Source organism: Chiloscyllium plagiosum, unplaced genomic scaffold, assembly GCF_037043375.1.
Source record: "Chiloscyllium plagiosum isolate Xiang-an unplaced genomic scaffold, Cpla_swu_hap1 HiC_scaffold_4, whole genome shotgun sequence".
Classification (NCBI taxonomy): domain Eukaryota; kingdom Metazoa; phylum Chordata; class Chondrichthyes; order Orectolobiformes; family Hemiscylliidae; genus Chiloscyllium; species Chiloscyllium plagiosum.
This window is the reverse complement of record NW_028270142.1, coordinates 86,374,864-86,396,064: the sequence shown is the minus strand read 5'-3', so window position 1 is coordinate 86,396,064 and position 21,201 is coordinate 86,374,864. Positions and strand designations below refer to the sequence as shown.

General features: G+C 41.6%; 1 protein-coding gene across 2 annotated transcripts in view; it reads right to left on the bottom strand.

Moving 5' to 3' along the window:
* Positions 1 to 9,201, bottom strand: part of klhl14 (kelch-like family member 14) — a 220,675-nt gene extending 211,474 nt beyond the window's left edge. For both annotated transcript variants that reach the window (XM_043688270.2, XM_043688269.2), the window contains exons 1-2: positions 8,651 to 9,201; positions 6,952 to 7,824 (exon numbers count right to left, since the gene is read on the bottom strand). In XM_043688270.2, coding sequence (XP_043544205.1) covers positions 6,952 to 7,802 — 851 coding nt within the window. In that variant the 5' untranslated portion in view covers positions 7,803 to 7,824; positions 8,651 to 9,201. The remainder of the gene's footprint in view (positions 1 to 6,951; positions 7,825 to 8,650) is intronic.
* Positions 9,202 to 21,201: the final 12,000 nt, after the last annotated feature.

The window sequence follows — 21,201 nt, the reverse complement described above, 5'->3', positions numbered from 1 at the left end:
GATGTTGTTGAATGACAGAGAATTTTAAGAGAACAAATGGCCTAATCCCACTTCTATTTTTTATGTTCTTAAGAATCCAAGCAAATTTGAAGTCAATGAAAATAGCAGAAAATTTTCCATTTGTTACCTGGATTTGGCATAACTTCTAAGGATAGACCAGATCTAAAAGTTGAAGTTCTAAATTGGAGAAAGGCCAATTTTGATGGTATTAGGCAAGAACTTTTGAAAGCTGATTGAAGGCAGATGTTCGCAGGTAAAGGGACGGCTGGAAAATGGGAAGCCTTCAGAAATGAGATAACAAGAATCCAGAGAAAGTATATTCCTGCCAGGGTGAAAGGAAAGGCTAGTAGGTATAGGGAATGCTGGATGACTAAGGAAATTGAGGGTTTGGTTAAAAAAAAGAAGGAAGCATATGTAAGGTAGATAGATCAAGTGAAACCTTAGAAGAGTATAAAGGAAGAAGGAGTATACTTAAGATGGAAATCAGGAGGGCAAAAAGAGGACATGAGATAGCTTTGGCAAATAGAATTAAGGAGAATCCCAAGAGTTTTTACAAATAACTAAGGACAAAAGGGTAACTAGGGAGAGAATAGGGCCCCTCAAAGGTCAGCAAGGCGGCCTTTGTGTGGAGCTGCAGAAAATGGGGGAGATACTAAATGAGTATTTTGCATCAGTATTTACTGTGGAAAAGGATATGGAAGATATAGATTGTCGGGAAATAGATGGTGACATCTTCAAAAATGTCAATATTACAGAGGAGGAACTGCTGGATGTCTTGAAATGCACAAAGGTGGATAAATCCCCAGGATCTGATCAGGTGTACCCTAGAGCTCTGTGGGAAGCTGAAGAAGTGATTGCTGGGCCTCTTGCTGAGACATTTATATCATCGGTAGTCACAGGTGAAGTGCCGAAAAACTGGAGGTTGGCTAACGTGGTGCCACTGTTTAAGAAGGGTGTTAAAGACAAGCCAGGGAACTATAGACCAGTGAGCCTGACATTGGTGGTGGGCAAGTTGTTGGAGGGAATCCTGAGGGACAGGATGTACATGTATTTGGAAAGGCAAGGACTGATTAGGGGTAGTCAACATGGCTTTGTGCATGGGAAATAATGTCTCACAAACTTGATTGGGTTTTTGAAGAAGTAACAAAGAGGATTGATGAGGGCAGAGCGGTAGATGTGATCTATATGGACTTCAGTAAGGCATTCGACAAGGGTCCCATGGGAGACTGATTAGCAAGGTTAGATCTCACAGAATACTGGGAGAACTAGCCATTTGGATACAGAACTAACTCAAAGGCAGAAGACAGAGGGTGGTGGGGGAGGGTTATATTCAGACTGGAGGCCTGTGACCAGTGGAATGCCATAAGGATCGGAGCTGGGTCTTCTACTTTTTGTCATTTACATAAATGATTTGGATGTGAGCATAAAAGGTACAGTTAGTAAGTTTGCAGATGACACCAAAATTGGAGGTGTAGTGGACAGCGAAGAGGGTTACCTCAGATTACAACAGGATCTGGACCAGATGGGCCAATGGGCTGAGAAGTGGTAGATGGAGTTTAATTCAGATAAATGCGAAGTGCTGCATTTTGGGAAAGCAAATCTTAGCAGGACGTATACACTTAATGGTTAGGTCCTTGGGAGTGTTGCTGAACAAAGAGACCTTGGAGTGCAGGTTCATAGCTCCTTGAAAGTGGAGTCACAGGTAGATACGATAGTGAAGAAGGCGTTTGGTATGCTTTCCTTTATTGGTCAGAGTATTGAGTACAAGAGTTGGGAGCTGAAAATGTGTTGCTGGAAAAGCACAGCAGGTCAGGCAGCATCTAAGGAGCAGGAGAATCGATGTTTAGGGCATGAGCCCTTCTTCAGAAATGGCATTGGATGTCAATTGGAGATAGTGAGGTTCTCTCTTGTCAGAGATGCTCATTGCTTGGCACTTTTGTGGTGTGAATGTTACTTGACAGGAACCAGGGAGAATTCCTCATTCCTGAAGAAGGGCTCATGCCCAAAACGTCGATTCTCCTGCTCCTTGTTTGCTGCCTGACCTGCTGCGCTTTTCCAGTGACACATTTTCAGCTCTGATCTCCAGCATCTGCAGTCCTCACTTTCTCCTACAGGAGTTGGGAGGTCATTTTGAGGCTGTACAGGACATTGTTTAGACCACTGTTGGAATATTGCGTGCAATTCTGGTCTCCTTCCTATCGGAAAGATGTTGTGAAACTTGAAAGAGTTCAGAAAAGATTTACAAGGATGCTGCCAGGGTTGGAGGATTTGAGCTATAGGGAGAGGCTGAACAGGCTGGGGCTGTTTTCCCTGGAGCGTCGGAGGTCGAGGGGTGACCATATAGAGGTTTACAAAATTATGAGGGGCATGAATTGGGTAAATAGGCAAAGTCTTTTCCCTGGGGTCGGGGAGTCCAGAACTAGAAGGCATTGGTTTAGGGTGAGAGAGGAAAGATATAAAAGAGACCTACAGGGCAACATTTTCATGCAGAGGGGTTATGTGTATGGAATGAGCTGCCAGAGGAAGTGGTGGAGGTTAGTACAATTGCAACACTTAAGAGGAATTTGGATGGGTATATGAATAGGAAGGGTTTGGAGAGATATGGGCCGGGTGCTGACAGGTGGGACTAGATTGGGTTGGGATATCTGGTTGGCATGAATGAGTTGGACCGAAGGGTCTGTTTCCATGCTGTACATCTCTATGACTCTATGAAATCTCTGTTACTCTTTTCTCCAAGGAAAACAGTCTCAATTTTTCCAATCTTTCCTCATAACTGAAGTGTCTCATCCCTGGAACTGTTCTCATAAATCTCTTCTGCCGTCTCTGCAATATATTCATATCCTTCCTTAATGCAGTACCCAGAACTGCACACAATACTTCACTGAGGTTTAAATAATATCCTACATCAGTTTATCATAATCTCCCTGCTGTTATATTCAATGCCTCTATTTCTGAAGCCTAGAATGTTGTATGCTTTATTAACAACTCTGCCTGTCTGTCTCACCATCTTTGATGACTTTTGTACATGCACACCCAGACCTCTTTGCTCCTACATATCTTTAAAAGAGTACCCTTTATTTTATGTTATCTGTCCATGTTCTTTGTACTGAGTGCAACACCTTACAATTCTACGCGTTGAACTTCATCTGTCATCTATCCTTCCACTTCACTAATGTGTCAATGTTCTTTTGAATTTCTATATTAGCCACTTCATACTTTACAATTCTCCCTGATTTTCTGTCAAGTAACATTCACACCACAAAAGTGCCAAGCAATGAGCATCTCTGACAAGAGAGAACCTCACTATCTCCAATTGATATCCAATGGCATTTCTATTGTTAAACATCTCAACTCCCTCCCACCTCCCCACTGTTCCATCATCACCATCCTGGGATCATTATTAACCAGAAACCTAACTGGACTGGTCATATAAATATGATGGCTATATTCTGTGACGTCTAAAACCTTACCAGACTCCCCAAAACCTTACCACCATCCATGTCTCATAAGTCATGAATGCCATGGATTATCCTCCACTTGCTTTGGTGAGTGCAGTGACAGCAACACGTAAAAGCTTAACGTCATCCAATACAAATCAGCCCATTTGATCAGCATTCCATGCAGCATCTTAAGTATTCACTCCTTCCATCACAGTGGTGCACAGTGGCAGCAGTGTGTATGATCTGCAGGAAGCTCTGCAGAAAATCCCAAATTCTCTCATATGAAATTTCTAAATTTATGGCCACTACCACCTAGAAAAACAATGTCAGCAGAATATTGGGACACTACCACATGCAAATTCTCTTTCAAGTCACACACATTCTGACTTGGAACTATACTGCCATTCTTCATTGATATCAAGTCAAAATCCTGGAAACTCCTCCCTAACATAGAGGTACATTCATCACACACGTTTACAAAGGCAACTCATCACTAGGTCTCAAGGGCCAGTACTGGTTAGAAAAACTGGCCTTGCCAACAATACTCATCCTCTGAATGAATAAAAAAGTTACTCAAACTATTCCCACTTAATGATCTTTTAATATCTCAAAGTTCAATAGAACACTTTTTTAGGAATTCATTCACAGTTACAGCTGAACATTAATAGAATCAGCACAATTTTGAATCAGAAAAAGTTAATTCTAATGAAAAAGGTGACCCTACTAAATGCTCCTTTAAGCTGCCTCAGATAATAAATACTAGGTTTCACAACCCTGGCAATGCATTAGTGATATAAATCCATGAGTATGAAAGAAAAATGCCTGACTAATGATGCAAGGATAAGTGAGTTATGCTTTTGTGGCACAAAAGTGAATTAAACTAAGGAATGTGTGGTCCAGAAGTTGATATTTTTTTCTTATACATAGTTCTTATTTGGAGTGTCATTTCATTATTTCTATAGATGGAATGATATATCACACTTCTTTCAGCGTTTGAAAAAATATATACAATGATTGTTCTGAAAAGCTGTTAACAATGCAACAGGACTGTTAGAATCTGTTCAACAATGTGCCAAACACTGCTGCCAGTTATGGGATAACTACCTGTGGGAAAAGCATGTTTTAGCATCACTGCAGGTAGTTATCACAGTATTGAGAATACTGAAAATAACACCGTCACCCATGCAATTAGATAATAATGAACCAGCAGGCATGTGTACACTTGGGAGACAAGTGGGGTTACCATAGTGATTATAGTTATTAGATTGCTTTTATTTTGAGGATGAAGCTTTTGTAAAGTATTTTCCATCTTGCCCATTTGCCTAACACCTGTCTGAAATGCACTGTTATGCTCCTGACCTGTTCTCAGATGTGTATGAATGGAACACAGACTACACAGTGCAGTGGTTGCAGAGAGTGCATGCTCTCTGATTTTCCCTCCCTATGATAACTACCCCCCATTCAATGCCTCCCATAGCAGTATAGCTCACAGAGGAGACTCGGCATGTGGAAGATCAAAGATGCAATCCCTCATGTCACTGCCTTTTTGTGCCTTGATATGCTTTTCATCCATACTGCAGTGCTGTTTTACATTCAATTAATTTTATATTCAAAAGAAAAACTAATTTAGTAATACTCCAGTAAATTTCTTTGTTTCATTTCTGTTTAAAATGCTTTTCAAAAAATTGACATCAGTTCTATTGCACTGAGTGGGGATGAATACCAGTTACTGTTGAACCAAGTTCAACAGTTAAATAGAGCTGAGGATGAAAGATCCTTTACTATTACAGCAATCTGTTAGTCAATCACACCACTGACTTTGATTTTACAATGATCTAATAATTCATATAACACATTGATGTCAAAACGGTGAAAATGATTTCTTATTTTCAGAGTCATGGTGCAAGACAAAATAATTTTTAAAATGAGTTGTCAATGAATAGAATACTGCAGCGTGAAGTCTGAAGGTTATATTCAAGACTGGATTATGTCAAGAAAATGCCTGAGCATACTTTGCCTTCAACTTCCTTCAAAGAATCATCTAATTAATAATAAGACAAGTGTTGTAACTGATATTTCATTGCAATTACATAAACAGTAAGGATAATTAAAAGATATTGGATGTCAACAATAAGTTACAAACGTCCTTTCACAAACTTCTACTAAACTCAAATTGATGATACAGGAAAATAGTTTCTTTAATCAGACTTTCATCATTCTTTTTGTATGTTGTTTATCTTATTTTTTTGTGTGTTAATTTATTTTACAAATATAATTATGCAGGTCATCAGTGGAGGAACAACAGCATGTTGTGGCTGGAAGACTAACAATGGTGATGAAATAGACTTGAAGATTCAGTGTCACATGATATGTGCCTTCAGTTGGGTTTATCAGTCTACTATTATCATGTTTCTTTCAGCAATGCATTACTAAGAAATACATCACACGATGTATCTAATACAGGAGGATTATGATTGAACCTTTCATTGTTCTGCCTCAGATCAAGTACTGATGATGAGTCACAGAAAGGAAATAAACGCACATAAACAAGATGGTCCAACAATAACAATTCAGGTCAGCTATGTATATGGCTATCCATATTTTTGTAGAGTACACTGCATTTTAGCACTTGACTTGTCTTTTGCTATAATTTATAGCACAATTTGGCTTTCGTATGTGCCTCAACTATTTCAAATAATTTATACCATGATTAAAGCACCAGTATGAATTCAACATCTGGGCCTTTAAGAGCCACTTGGAGCGGAGCGGGGTTCATTCAACACTAGTCACATCATGGAAATTCAACTTATATATAGTTGATTATTGAAGGCACAGGTTATTTATTCATGAGGCCCACCACACGCTGGGGGTAAAGAAGAAATATGAACGCAGGACCATTCAACCGGAACACCCTGTTAAAGAACAAATTGGGCAAATGCTTTCAGGTTAGAGAATGTAGAACAAGGGGTCTTAACACGTCCCCGGATAGATGTTTGTTTAATGGGGAGGGCGTGTTGAGTTATTGTTGCTGCACTGCAACCCCCACCCTGTTTTACTGCCGGTTGCTAAACTCATGGCACAGTTAGCATGTCTCATCAGCACCAGTCTCTCTGGGGGAATGTGTGTTGGGTAGGGAGGGGGGCTAACAGAATGGATTACTTGTTGACGACGTTTAGCAGAAGCGGTCTCTTCTGGCTGCTGAAGATTGGAATGGTCCTGTTACGGGAAGAAAGTTAATTTGTAAGTTGATCCTTCCCTCCAAAGTCAACTTTATGGGCGTACTTACTGAGGAGTCTCAAGGGCCCCGTTACTAAACTAATTTGTAATTCCCTTCTTCTAAAATAATTCCACATTAGCTTGCTTTTCTGCTGATAACCAGTTTCCCAGCTAACCCGAGATCAGGCAAGCCAGCAGAGAAAAGCAAGCGGCTGTCTCCCACCCCAGCCCCGGCTCCCAGTGGCAGAGCAGACAGTGTGTGGGGCTGCTCTCTGTCTGTCTCGCTGTCTCTCACCTGCTGGCCAAGGTCTGCCGGCAGTGCTGCCTGAAGGGCATCAGATGGTAGTTCATGGCATCCAGCAGCAGCTTCTGACACACCGGGTCGGTGCGCATGAAATCCACCGACTGCACCCTCTCCACGAGTTCGGTGGCGGGGATAAGGGCGAAGCGGAGTCGCTTCATCAGGTCTGGGGCGTACTGCATGCGAGTCTCCCGATCGTGTTCGAGCCAGAGCACGGACATCTGGAAAAGGGCCAGCTCCGACTCTACAGGTGGCGGCATCGAGTCCATCATAGCACACACCTCCTCGAAATTGAGGAGCAGGATGTCCTCCACGAAGTACTTGTTGGCCAGCTTCTTGGTGTCGTCCAGGCCGTGGATAGCCGCGATCTGGCAGATTTGCTTGTAGTTCTGCATGGAGATCTGGTCGTTGAGGAACTGGGCGCAGAGTTTAGTGACCGGGGGGATGTGGAGGATCTTGCTGACCGACAGCACGTCCTCCACCGTGTCCAGTGACAGGGTCATGTTGGCCGTGTAGATGTACTCCAAGACCAGGCAGACTCCGGTGGCCGAGCAGCCCTGGAGCACAATGTTATTGATGGACCTGGAGACGTCCTCGGCTGGGGAGGAAGGGGTCCGGCTGCCCGGCTCGTTGGTGCTCTCCTTGCACTGGCTGTTAGAGAAAAGCGATCGGAAATACTGGGAACAGGAAGCCAGCACCGCTTTGTGGCAGTGGAACTGCTGGCTTTGAGCTGTCAGAGTCACATCACAGAAAAACTGCTTCCTCCACAGAAGGTTGAGGCCATGGAGGAGGTTATCACTGTGGCTGGGGTCGAAGGTGGACGTCCTGTCGCCAGATCTTGACATGGTATCTAACTTTGGAGACCTCCTGAAAGGGCACACATTGCACACAGTCAGATTCATAGGCAATCCCCCCCCCCCCCCCCCCCTCCACCCCACTCCCCCCGCCACCCCAAAACCCAAACATTCCCATGGAAGTAAAGCAAGATTCCTGAAACCAGCACTCCATGAAACAGACACACAAACATGTTGCAATTTTGTTACAAAAACATCGATCTTAAATGCGAAATGTCTCCGCGGGCTAAACGATTGCGGGACTGCTACCTTTTTATTTAATGCCCCTTTATTATCTTTCATTTGTTCAGTCTGCACATTTTAAACAGCACACAATGAGTGCGAATGTTAAGTCACCCTCTGCATGTTTGTCCTTATAAACATTACAGAAAAGGATCAGGTATAAAGAGCAGTGCCGTTGGAATTCAAGGTCTAATTTGCTGCTCTAAAACAGACCACAGATGAAATAGTTAAAGTTTCATGTTTCCTAATGTTTTTGTTTGAAACGATCAGTTAATCCATGAAGAGCCGTGCAGTTGTTTGGTATGGGTGGGTGGGGAGGAGGGAGTTGGGGGGGGGGGGGGGGGGGTGGAAGAACACACGTCAGGGGTCAGATTCTTAACAGAAATAAACTTCAAAAATCAGAAGCATGCCATACTAGGTAAAAGCTGCCGAGCTCGCATGCTGTTTGTTCCATGCACGGATCCCCCTTTTAAAAAAAATTGAGCAATAGCCCCTTGTTTGATCAAGCTGCTGCCCGAGGAATCTCACAGTGCTGTTTATTCACCAAGGTACCTGTCACAGTCTCATCTCCCCAGTGTTTCCCACTCGTCACCAATGCACAGAGGCCACAAACTTACCTGTATACGCTGGGCTGCAAACTAGAGTCCACTTCGATCAGACCCCCACTTTTATATTTTTTTTTCCTCCTTTTCTCTTTGCTTCGATCCCCCAGTAAAATCCGTATCCGATCAAGCTCCACGCGTTGCAACTTCAGCAGTTACGCTTGCGAGGTTTTTTTGTCGTTCATCATTTGATATACTGTCTCCAGAATTAGCAACAGCAAGAAGTCTGAGAGCAGCTTTCGCAAAAAAATGTACGTGTGACAAATTATGCTACCAAGAAACAACACATCATTATCCTTGGGCCTGGGATTCAGTGAGTCGTAACAAGAGTAATAGGAAATCCACGGTTGGGAAGAGAAACGGTCGTGCATCGCCAGTGAAGAGTGACCATGGAGGGGCTGGATGCTGGAGAGAGTTTTAAAATTATGGCTCAAGGCTATTGTAAAATTGTCGTGCGTAAATGACTGCGCAGTCAAACATCTTAGAAAAGCAGTCCCCTTTATAAAGAACCGTCAAGTTTTAGTGCGCATTGCTAATTAGTCAATTTCTCTTTCCTTCACAGCCTAGCGACTTCTGTTGAGCTGAAACTGCTAATTCTGTGACCACGCTTCTCTCTCTCTGGGTGAATGAATATCTCACAGGGAAAAAAAAGACTCTGTCCCACAAAATATTTTTCTCCTCATCTTTTACATGCATGGATTTATGAAGGTGGATGAACAAAGCAATCTTCAGATGATGGCACAAACTTTCTTGCCATTTTATTGCCTGTGCAGTTGCATAAGATGACATGCAGACTAACCAGTACTGTACTGTCTGCTATAATGAATTACGGGGGATTCTATCCCATTAATACTGTTGATGCATTGAAACAAAGAGATGATTATCCACTTGATATTACGATCGTTGGAAATTACCAGATTGTCTTGTTAATGTCTTGGTAACACTGACATTTTTGTTATTAAGACTTCCTCTTCTTTCAATTGCAAAAGATGACATGCATTGTCTAACCAACACAGCAATAATGAATTAGCCTGGATTATATTGCACTAACATCATTGCGACATTAAAACCTAAAAGTTATTATCCTACTCTTATCCTACTCATTAAAATATATACCGGATGGGCCTTTTTAATGTGTCCAAAAGACTAAGAGTGTGTCTCCTCGTTTTGAATGGAATATTCTTGAAACATTAAAGCAGAACCTGTGTGTAACATGAATGGCCCACTGCTTTAAAGGCTCCAGCTCTAATGTTAGCAACCTTCGAAATAAAGAGACCAGTTTTCAGGAATGTTGCTATATTGCTTTTGAACCTTTTCAGCATTCTCAAACCCAATTCGTTAAGTTTGAAGTATTAGCATTGATGCAAAAATGTAAATATGCCTGATGCTAATCACTTAAGAATAGAAAAAAAAGAAACTTTTTAAGACAGCGTTTAAAAATAGTCAACAGTCGGTTCGAATATAACTCAGGCTACAGTTGTACAACCTGAAGTTCGAATAAGATGGCCTTTATCTGCAGAGATCAACTTTATTCATCTGTTGTTGATAGATTCCAGCGGTATTAGCTTGCACAGAATATGTTTATGTTCAATCCCTCAGCCTACACACATAAACATCACCACGCCTAGTCTAAAATTGTGATTGCAGCGGATCCCTATTGATCTGGGAGTTCCGAACTTAAAAGCGGTCCTTATTCTGTCCTATAAATGTCTGAAGTCATAAAATGTGTTCTTTTCCGGCTTCTTGGATTAATGGCTTCCTGAGATTGTGACTCCTGCAGGAGGTCCATCGGCTGCTATGCCCTACAATAGATGTCTGCTGACATTGCTTCAAGCCGATTTAAATTTAATAAAATGACCTGGAGTACCGCGTCAACGTTAAATGGACACCAACGCTTGACCGAATTAGTAATGCAGCAACACTATGTTATCCAGGGATGGTTATAAGTCGATATGTGCCAGGAGTATTGTTACCTCTTGATTTTTGTAAATAAGCATCGGAAATATTCAATGACACAGTTACATGGGAGGGGAATGTTGTCGATGGCAATAGTCAAGAAATCTCCCAGGCATCATTTAACCTACTGGGCTCAACACGAAACGTATGCTGTAGGCAAAGAATTATTTTTCTAAATCTAAGGTGTCAGACCGTCACGGAAATGTGACTGCTTGTTCTAGGCCAGTGCCTAGAATCTTCAGTTTGTGGTTTGTGAAATCATTCTAAATGTTCCAACTGCAAATCTCCGGCTCTCCAGTCTGCACAATGTTTTTGCTAATAGTTTAAATGCAGGTCTGCCCACTTTAATACTTCAGGCAATTTCAAATTCATCACATTACTGAAGGTTTTGTCAAAAGGTCCTAATGAAATGTTCCTTCTTCGATTGGAATCATTTCAATTAATATTAAGCAATAGAGATAAAAATGTTTCTGGCATGTTAACATCAACTAACTGAAAATTCCTGATTGAGAAGGCCTTGCTTCCTTTTATTGGATTCAGGATCCTGCTGTTCTCCAAGGCATAGAGATTGCAGTCCCAAGGCCCCATTGCACACGTTGACTTGAAGGGTGAGAGTGCTACCAGTAATGCTGTTCCTAAAACACGCCTGTCCTGGTATCTTTCCAGGAACTGGGAGGCTACTTCCCATCAATGGGGATCTGTTTGGATTTCACATGTGCATTGAATTTAATCTGTTTCTTTTTAACTTGGGAAATTGTGTAAAAAACCAGAAGCTTGAAGGGCTTTTGTGACTCAGGTGGCAGTGTCCCTGTCTCTGAACCAGGAACTCTTAGTTCAAGTCCAACCTGCTCCGTAAGTATGTAATGGCATCACTGAACAGGTTGATTAGAAAATATATTAAAACCAGAAGCTCTTTGGTGGACCAAACATTTCTGCCAAGAGTTAACACCAGAAACTTGTGTGGCTCTGATTCCCCTCTTTGTCATCATCATGTCATCAACACCTCTCATTCCATGAGTTAGTTAGAAAAACTAACCAACGATTCCGATTTTATAAAGGCCAGTCTGGTCTAAGGCCATTCTAGTTAGAAATCTGAAATTGTCTGGATTTGGCCAAGTTTGGAAGCTAAGTAGACTCAAGGATGGTTAATCCTTGGATTGGAGGCTGCCTGGGAATACCAGATGTATTAGTAGCGCCTTTGCTCTGAGTCAGGAGGCTGGAGTTCAAGGCCCATCTGCTACAGAGGTTTCTCATAATCCATCTGAACAGATTGATTTAAAAATATTTATAAACATGAGTTCAACTCTATCATGCTTGCAGCCTGTGAAGGTTTAACTGTCTGATGTCAACATTGGTTCTGTTTCATGTTGGAGTATGTAAGATTTATAGGCATCATATACACATTGTTGAACATTGTATTAAAATTAAGCCTTCTGTCTTTTTATGAGACTTCACAAAAATTATCTTTCATTAATAAAACAATGGAAAGACACTGCAGAAAACTATAGAAAAAAAAATTAAGACTATTAGTGGATACTTCTAACCTTACTTCTAACTTTCCACAAGTGCATGTGGCTGATGTTTAAGATCCTACCCACATATGTTGCATAACTTGTAATTAAAGGGTTCACAATGCATTTGTTTCTTTTATTCAATATTTCCATTCATTGAATACCACAATATCAGACTGATATAATGTCTGTGAAAACCTAAATCCTATATTCTATATCTCTACTCTTACAAATAAATGATAATTGTCCCCAAATTGCATAATTCCTCCATGGAGATAAAATAGAACGTTGACATTTTTCTGACTTATTCAAAATGGCCAGGCCTATCCATGCAAGCTAAAACCACCAGCCAAACATGCTTTTGACTCAGATAATACATAGAAATAGTAAACATAGAAACAATACTGAAACTACTAAACAATCTTTCACAGGGATTTAAATTCCCCTTTTAGAATTTATTTCTTGCCAGAGTGATAGGTGATGGGGACATTGGTGTGATGTATCATTTCACAAGCCTTCATGATGAGAAGTTGTACATGGATGAGTTAAATTTACAATTCATCTAAAGAGTTCAGAATGCTTACCAGAACTAAAACCTCTGATGTTTATGTTGTTTGATTAGCCATGATTAAAGGCACATCACATTCAAATGATTGGTTTGCATATCATCCAGGTTTCACATACTTCCCAAATGCACCTTTCAAGTATCATTCAATTCACACGTAAAAATGAATATTTAGTTTCTTCTGGTCAGTTTTGAGAACAATCAATTTATATTGGCAATTGAGTAAGGAAATAAAGCTTTGATTTTAATTCTAGCTATTTTAAGTATTAAGAAATAAAATACAGAAAACTTCCAATGTTGTCACACCTATTGATGAGCAAATTGAAAACAATCTTCACTACCTTCATCTAATGGAAAATATGACAATGTAAAAATTATATTTCATGAATTTCTATTTGCCATGATGCAATATGATTTCATACAAAAAAGTGTTCTCATTGTCTCTATGGTGTTACAAAATTACACCAAAACCATAGAATCATAAAGTGAAAAAGCACAAAAAGGGACTATTCAGTCTCTTGTACCTGTGCTGGCGTTTTGAAAAACCTGCCCAGTTAACTTCATTTTGCTACACTTGTTCCATACCCTACAAATTATTCTGCCTCAAGTCTTGACCCAAATCCCTTTTGAAAGTTGCATTTGTCTCTGCTTCCACCATCAACCTGTCAGACAGTGCATACCAGATTTTAAACATTTTTATAAAAATAGAGACTTTATTTCAATTCATAAACCCTCTCTAAGCATTTTCTCATGTCACCTAGGATTGACACAGTGCTTATTGAACACTGCCCACATCAAGCATCATTTCTAGGGTTCAACTGGTGCTTTTAAAGCCAAATACTCTTCCTACCAAAGGCTAATTGTGGTCTAATGGTAATGTCACTAGATTTGTAATCCAGTATCCCAAGCTAATACTTTTCAGATTAAGTTCCAAATCCCATGATGGGCGCTGAAATTTAAGGTTTCACATACATGAAGTAAGTCTGATATCCAATAACTAAAAATAATGAATAAAATAAATTGGCATTGAGAACCTGTTGGCTACAAGTTTGCAGGTGCATTGGGTGAATAGGATTTTAAAAATCAGGTAAACGACCATACAAAGATCTTAGGGTTGGTGTTATCCATTTGTTTTCTTAATTTAATTGAATACAGTACACTAAATTGAAAAAAAAATACATGTAAATTACTCCTTCAACAGGAAGATATGTTTGGGAACTTGAATATGACATTTCAAAGTGTGGAGGAATCTAGATTTTTTGATGCATGAATCACAAAACATTAATATGCAGGTACAGCATGTATTCAAGAAGGATAATAGGCTGTTATGAGAGAATTGAATATGAAAGTAAGGATGGAAAGCGCCAGAGAACTTTTTTCTGAAGAAGAGTCATTTGACTCAAAATGTAAACTCTGTATTTATCACCGCAGATGTTACCAAACTCGCTGAGTTTCTCCAGTGCATTCCATTTTTATTTTAGATCTTCAGCATCTCAGTATTTTACTTTTATAAAAGTCAGGACATCATGCTTCAGTTATACAAGGCATTTTTATTGTCTCCTTATCCAAGGAATGATATAAACATGTTGGAGTTGGATGAAGAGAAGGTTTACTGGACTGATTCCTGGAGTGAACAGGTTGCCTTAAAAAGATAAGTTGGATAAACTGGACTTATTTTGACTGGAGTTTGGAAGAGTGCAGGGTGACTTAATTGAAGCTTTTTAGATCCTAAGTAGCCTTGACAAGGTGGGTATGGAAAGGACTTCTGTTGGTCAGTCCAGAACCAAAGGATAATGTTTTAAAATTAATGATTATCCATTTACAACAGAGAAAGGTAGAATATTTTCTTTCAGAGGGTTGTGTCACTTTAGAACTTTCTACCTCAGAAGACAATGGAAGTGAATTCATAAAATAATTTAAGGCAGAGATAGATTCTTATTAGGTAAGGGAATCAAAGGTTATCAGGAATATAGGGGTATGTGGAATGCAATATAGTAGCGCCTCGACTTACGAACTTAATCCGTTCTGGGACCCGGTTCGCGAACCAAAAAGTTTGCAAACTGAATCAATTTTTCCCATTGTTCGGATAGCGTAAGAATGTTTGGACGTAGCAATGAACGCTGTTCACAGCGCACACACCAAAGACGAACTGAATGTGATCACGCGGGGCCCGAGAGCTTTTGCGTTCAACAAGCACGTAGCAAAGCAGAACAATGAAACCACGTGGTCGCACATGGGCTTTTTGCGTTCGTACCTTTGTTCGTACCTTGAATTTCGTACGTACGTTGAAGCAAAATTTTACGTACAATCCTGTTCGTAAACCAATTTGTTCGTGAACGGGGTCGTTCGTATTTCGAGGCGCTACTGTATAAACAAAATCAGTCACAATGGTATAGAAGAGTGGAGTTGGCATGATGGATATGAAATTAGCTGAATGACATGAAATAAAGTAGCAGTGAACAGTTGTTATTGGTACAGTAGAAAAGTTGGTGGTGGGGATCCTCAGGGTCAGCTGCTGGGGCAGAACCTTTTGGTGATGCATAATAATTCCCTAGACCTAGGTAGAGAATCCACAATATTAAAATATATGACTGACATAAAACCAGTAATTAATATGACCTCTGAGGAGGATGGTGTTAACGTTCAAAATGATAGACTAATTGGTGGAATAGGAAGAATTGAGTGCAAGAAGCGTGATGTGCCAAGTGATAATATTTTGGAAGAAAGAATGAAGAGAAACGCTATAAGATAAGGATACTAGATTAAAAAGAATACAGAAGTAGAGGGACATGGGGTTATCTGTGCCTAAACTGTGGAGAGTGGTAGGTCAGGTTGACAGAATGGTTAATAAAATATACCAGGGCCCAGTGCTTTATAAATAAGGACATAGAGTTTAAACACAAAGAATTTATACATGGGCACAAAATGTTCTTTGGATGAGGGACTTAACAGCCCATGAACAAGAGTTGGTCGGTGGCATCAGTACTGACCAAGGTGGCTGAGACCAAAATGACATAATGTCTAGATTGGGTCTACAGCAGTTAAGGTAGCCAACAAGAAGGAAGACAAGACTTCATTCTCAGTCATCTACCTGTTGTTCATCAATGTCAGTTGGAGTAATCATTGTAGAGACAAAGGCTAATCTTTACATTGAGGATACCATCCCTCACACTGCATTGCCCTGTCATTAATAAATCAAAACTGGGCAACCATAAAGCACTGTGGGCCATCATCAGCAGCAGAATTGTATTCAACTAATCTGTAAGCTCAAGGCCAGGATGTCCTCCAGTCTACCCTTAACAAAAACAACTCTGGTTCAGTTAGGAATATGGAGGGTCATATCAGGAACAACACCACACCTAAAAATGAGATGTCAAATTCGTGAAGTTATAACATAGGTCAACAGTGGAAACAGCAATAGACAGCGCTAAGCAATCCCAAAAGAGTAGGTCATATCTAGGCTCTTCAGTGCTTCCACATCTAGTCAAGAATAGTGATGAACAATTAAAAGACTCACTGGAGGAGGAGGTTCTGTGAGTATTGCTATCCTCAATGATGGAGGAACCAAGCACATTTATGCCAAAGAGAAGTGCTGAGCCAATAATCCATTTGAGTGTCCTCCTGAGGTTCCCAGTATCATGGGTGCCAGTCATTAGTCAACTTGTTTCGTTCCATGTGATTTCAAGAAATGGCTGAATACACTGAATACTGGAAAGGCTATGGGCCCTGATGCATTTCAACAATAACACTGAAGCCTTGTGTTTCAGAACTAGCCATATCCCTCAGCAAGTTGTTCCAGTATTCTTACAAGGCTTATGTATGTCCTGTCCACAAAAAGCAGTATAATACCAATCTTGCCATAGACCACCCTATCAATCTATTCTTGATCCTCAGTAAAGTTATGGAGGAGTTGTTGACAGTGCTATTAAGCGATACTTGCACAGCAGTAACCTGCTCACTCAGTTTGAGTTCTGCCAGTTCCTGACCCCATTGCATCCTTAGGTCAAACATGGACACAAGAGCTGAATTCCATTGGTGAGATGAAAGTGACTGCCCTTGATATCAAGTCTGCCTTTGACCAAGTCTGGCATTAAGGAGTTATACTAAAGTTAAAGTCAATGGGAATCAGGGCAATACTTGCCACTGGTTGGAGTCATACACAGCTCAAAGGAGTGTTATTATTGTTGTTAGCTCCTTAACATCACTGTAGGGCAGCTGCCTTGACTGAACCATTTTCAGTTGCTTCATCAATGACCTTTGCTCCATCATAACTTCAGAAATGGGGATGTTCACTGATGATTGCACAATGTTCAGTATCTCTCATGACTCCTCAAATCCCAAATCAATCTATAACATTATGCATCAAGAAATGGATAACATTCAGGTTTTGGGCTGATAAGTAACAAGTAACATTTGCACCATACAAAGGCCCAACAGTGATCATTTCCAAAAATAGAGAGTCTCTCCATCGCCCTTTGACATTCAATGGCATTACTTGCTGAATCCTTTACTATCAACATCCTGGGAGCTCCCATTGATCATAAATGAAACTGGACCTGCCACTTTAATACTGTGTCTATAAAGAGTTGGTCAGAGGTAGTAATTCATTTACTGTCTCACCACTGCTTGTCTCCCAACTACAATACATGAGTAGGAGTGTCATGGAATTGTCTTCACTTGCATAGATGGCTATAGCTCTAATAAAACTCAATAAGTTTAATATCATACAGAATAAAGCATCCTTCTTGATTAGTATCCCATCCACCATCTTCAACATTCACTCTCTTCATTACTGATACTAAGTCATGACAGTGCGCTCCATTACAAGGTGCACTGCAGTAACTCATTAATGCTTATTTGAAAGAACCTTCCAAGCACACAACTTCTACCACTTGATGAAGAAGGGCAGCAAATGCATGAGAACTCCATCACGTGCAAATTATGATCTAAGTTGTACATCATCGTAACTTGATGGTATATCACCATTCATTCGCTGTTATTGGGTATAAATCCTGGAACTGTCTTTCAAACATCATCATGGCTGTTCCTGCAACCAAGGACAGCAGTGGTTCAAGAAGACAGCTCACTCGATAAGGGTAACCAGGGATATAGTAATAGAGTCATAGAGGTGTATAGCATGGAAACAGATCCTTCGGTCCAACTTATCCACAGCAACCAGATATCCTAACTTAATCTAGTCTCATTTGCCAGCATTTGGTCCATATCCCTCTAAACCCTCTTATTTATATACCCATCCAGATGCCTTTTAAATGTTATAATTGTACCTGCCTCCCCCACTTCCTCTGGCAGCTCATTTCATACATACACCACCCTCTGTGTGAAAATTTTGCCCCTTAGGTCCATTTTAAATCTTTCCCCTCTCACCTTAAATATATACCCTCTAGTTTTGGACTCCCCTACTCTGGGGAAAAGACATTGACTATTCACCCCATCCATGTCCCTCATGATTTCATAAACCTCTATAAGGTCACTCTTCAGCCTCTGATGGTCCAGGGAGAGCAGCTCCAGGCGACTCAGCCTTTCTCTATGGCTCAAGTCCTCCAACCCTGACAATCTTTTCTGAACCCTTTCAAATTTAGCAACATCTTTCCTATATCAGGGAGACTAGATTTGAATACCTTATTCCAAAGATGGCCTAACCAATGTCCTGTACAGCTGCAACATGACCTCCCAACTTGTTATCAAGTTAAACATTAAGTGACCAGTGGGAAGCACTCAAACATCAATTAAGCTTGATAGAGAATCGACATTTACTCCTAACGGACAGGTGTTCTACTGGCACTTGGGCGGCACGGTGGCACAGTGGTTAGCACTGCTGCCTCACAGCGCCAGAGACCCGGGTTCAACTCCCGCCTCAGGCGACTCTCTGTGTGGAGTTTGCACATTCTCCCCGTGGCTGCGTGGGTTTCCTCCGGGTGCTCCGGTTTCCTCCCACAATCCAAAAATGTGCAGGTTAGGTGAATTTGCCATGCTAAATTGCCCGTAGTGTTAGGTGAAGGGGTAAACATAGGAGTATGGGTCTGGGTGGTATACGCTTCGTCGGGTCGGTGTGGACTTGTTGGGCCGAAGGGCCTGTTTCCACACTGTAAGTAATCTAATCTAATCGTATCTAATCCTACACTAAATGAAGGCAGATGTACCAATTGCCTTCTTCACTATCCTACCTGTTTGTGACTCTACTTTCAAGGAAGTATGAACTTACATTCCAAAGTACCTTTGGAATACTCTGGAATTCAGCAACACTCCCCAGGACCTTACCATTAAGTGTATAAGTCCTGCTCTGATTTGTCTTTCCAAAATGCAGCACCTCACATTTATCTAAATTAAACTCCATTTGTCACTCCTTGACCCATAGGCCCACCTGATCAAGATCCCATAGTACTCTGAGGCAACCTTCTTCACTGGCCACTGCACCACCACTTTTGCTGTCATCTGCAAATTTACTAACTATACCTCTTATATTCACATCCAAATCATTTATATAAATGACAAAAAGCAGTGGACCCAGCACTGTTCACTGCAGCACACCACTGGTCACAGGCCTCCAGTCTGAAAAGCAACCCTCCACCATTACCCTCTGTCTGCTGCCTTCTACTCAATTTTATGTTCAATTGGCTAGTTCTCCCTGTATGCCATGTGATCCAACCTTATTAACCAATCTACCATGCAGAACCTTTTTGAATGCCTTGCTGAAGTCCAAATAGATCACGTCCACTTCTCTGCCTTCATCAATCGTCTTCGTCACTTCTTCAAAAAACTCAAACAAGTTAGTGAGGCATAATTTCCCACTCACAACGTTATGTTGACTAGCCCTAATCAGTCCTTGCCTTTCAAAATATATGTAAATCCTGTCCCTCAGAATCCTCCCCAACAACTTGCCTACCACTGATGTCAGGCTCACTGGTCTACAGTTCCCTAGGTTTTCCTTCTCATCTTTCGGAAATCAAGGCACCACATCTGTCCACTTCCAGTCTTCCAGCACCTCACCATGGCTATCGCTGATACAAATATCTCAGCTAGGGCCTAGCAATGACTTCCCTGGCTTCCCACAAAGTTCTAGGGCACACCTGATCCGGTCCTGGGGATTTATCTACTTTTATGTGTTTTAAGACTTCTAGCACCTCCTCCTCTGTAATATGGACACTTTTCAAGGTATGGCTATTTATTTCCCCAACTTCTCTAGCTTCCATATCCTTCTCCACTGTAAGCACTAATGCAAAATACTTGTTTCGTGTCTCACCCATCTACTGCGGTTTCACACACAGGCAGCCTTTCTGATCTTTAAGGGGCCCTATTCTCTCCCTCGTTACTATTTTATCCTTAATGTATTAAAGAAACCCTTTAGATTCTCCTGAACCCTATTTGTGAAAGCTGTCTCATGTCCCCTTTTTGCTCTCCTGATTTCCCTCTCAAGTATACTCCTACTGCCCTTATACTCTTTTCGGGTTCATTTGATCCCTGCTGCCTATATCTGACAAACCTCTCCTTTTTTCTTGGCCAAAACCCCAATTTCTCTAATAATGCAGCATTCCATACACCCACCAGCACAGTGACTCAGTGGTTAGCACTGCTGCCTCACAGCACCAGGGACCTGGGTTCGATTCCTGCCTTGGGTGATTGTCTGTGTAGAATTTGCACATTCTCTGCATGGGTTTCTTCCCAAAATCCAAAGATGTGCAGGTTAGGTGAATTGGCCATGCTAAATTGCCCATAATGTTAGGTGCATTAGACAGAGGGAAGTGGGTCTGGGTAGGTTACTCTTCAGAGGGTCGGTGTGGACTTATTGGGCCGAATGGCTTGTTTCCACACTGTAGATAATCTAATCTACCAGTCTGCTGATCAGTCCTCAGCAGAGGCTTCACCTTCATTCCCCTACGCTCTCGGATTAATGAGTTCAACACGCGGCGAGACATCGAACAATTCTTCCGCCGCCTTCGCCTCCGTGCCTACTTCTTTAACCAAGATTCTCGCCCACCCTCTGACGACCCCTTCTCACGTCTCCAACACACCGCATCCACCTGGACACCCCGTGCTGGCCTCCTACCTGCCCTCGACCTCTTCATAGCCAACTGCCACCGCGATATTAACCGCCACCTGAACTCCCCCACCCCTCTCACCCACTCCAACCTCTCACCCTCAGTACGCGCAACCCTCTACTCCCTCCATTGCAACCCCAACCTCACTATCAAACCAGCAGACAAGGGAGGCGCGGTAGTAGTTTGGCGCACTGACCTTTACACCGCTGAGGCCAAACGCCAGCTCGCAGATACTTCCTCCTACTGCCCCCTTGACCATGACCCCACCCCCACCACCAAACCATCATCTCCCAGACCATCCATAACCTCATCACCTCGGGGGATCTCCCATCCACCACCTCCAACCTCATAGTCCCACAACCCCGCACCGCCCGCTTCTACCTCCTGCCCAAAATCCACAAACCTGACTGCCCTGGCCGACCCATTGTCTCCGCCTGCTCCTGCCCTGCCGAACTCATCTCCGCATACCTTGACACC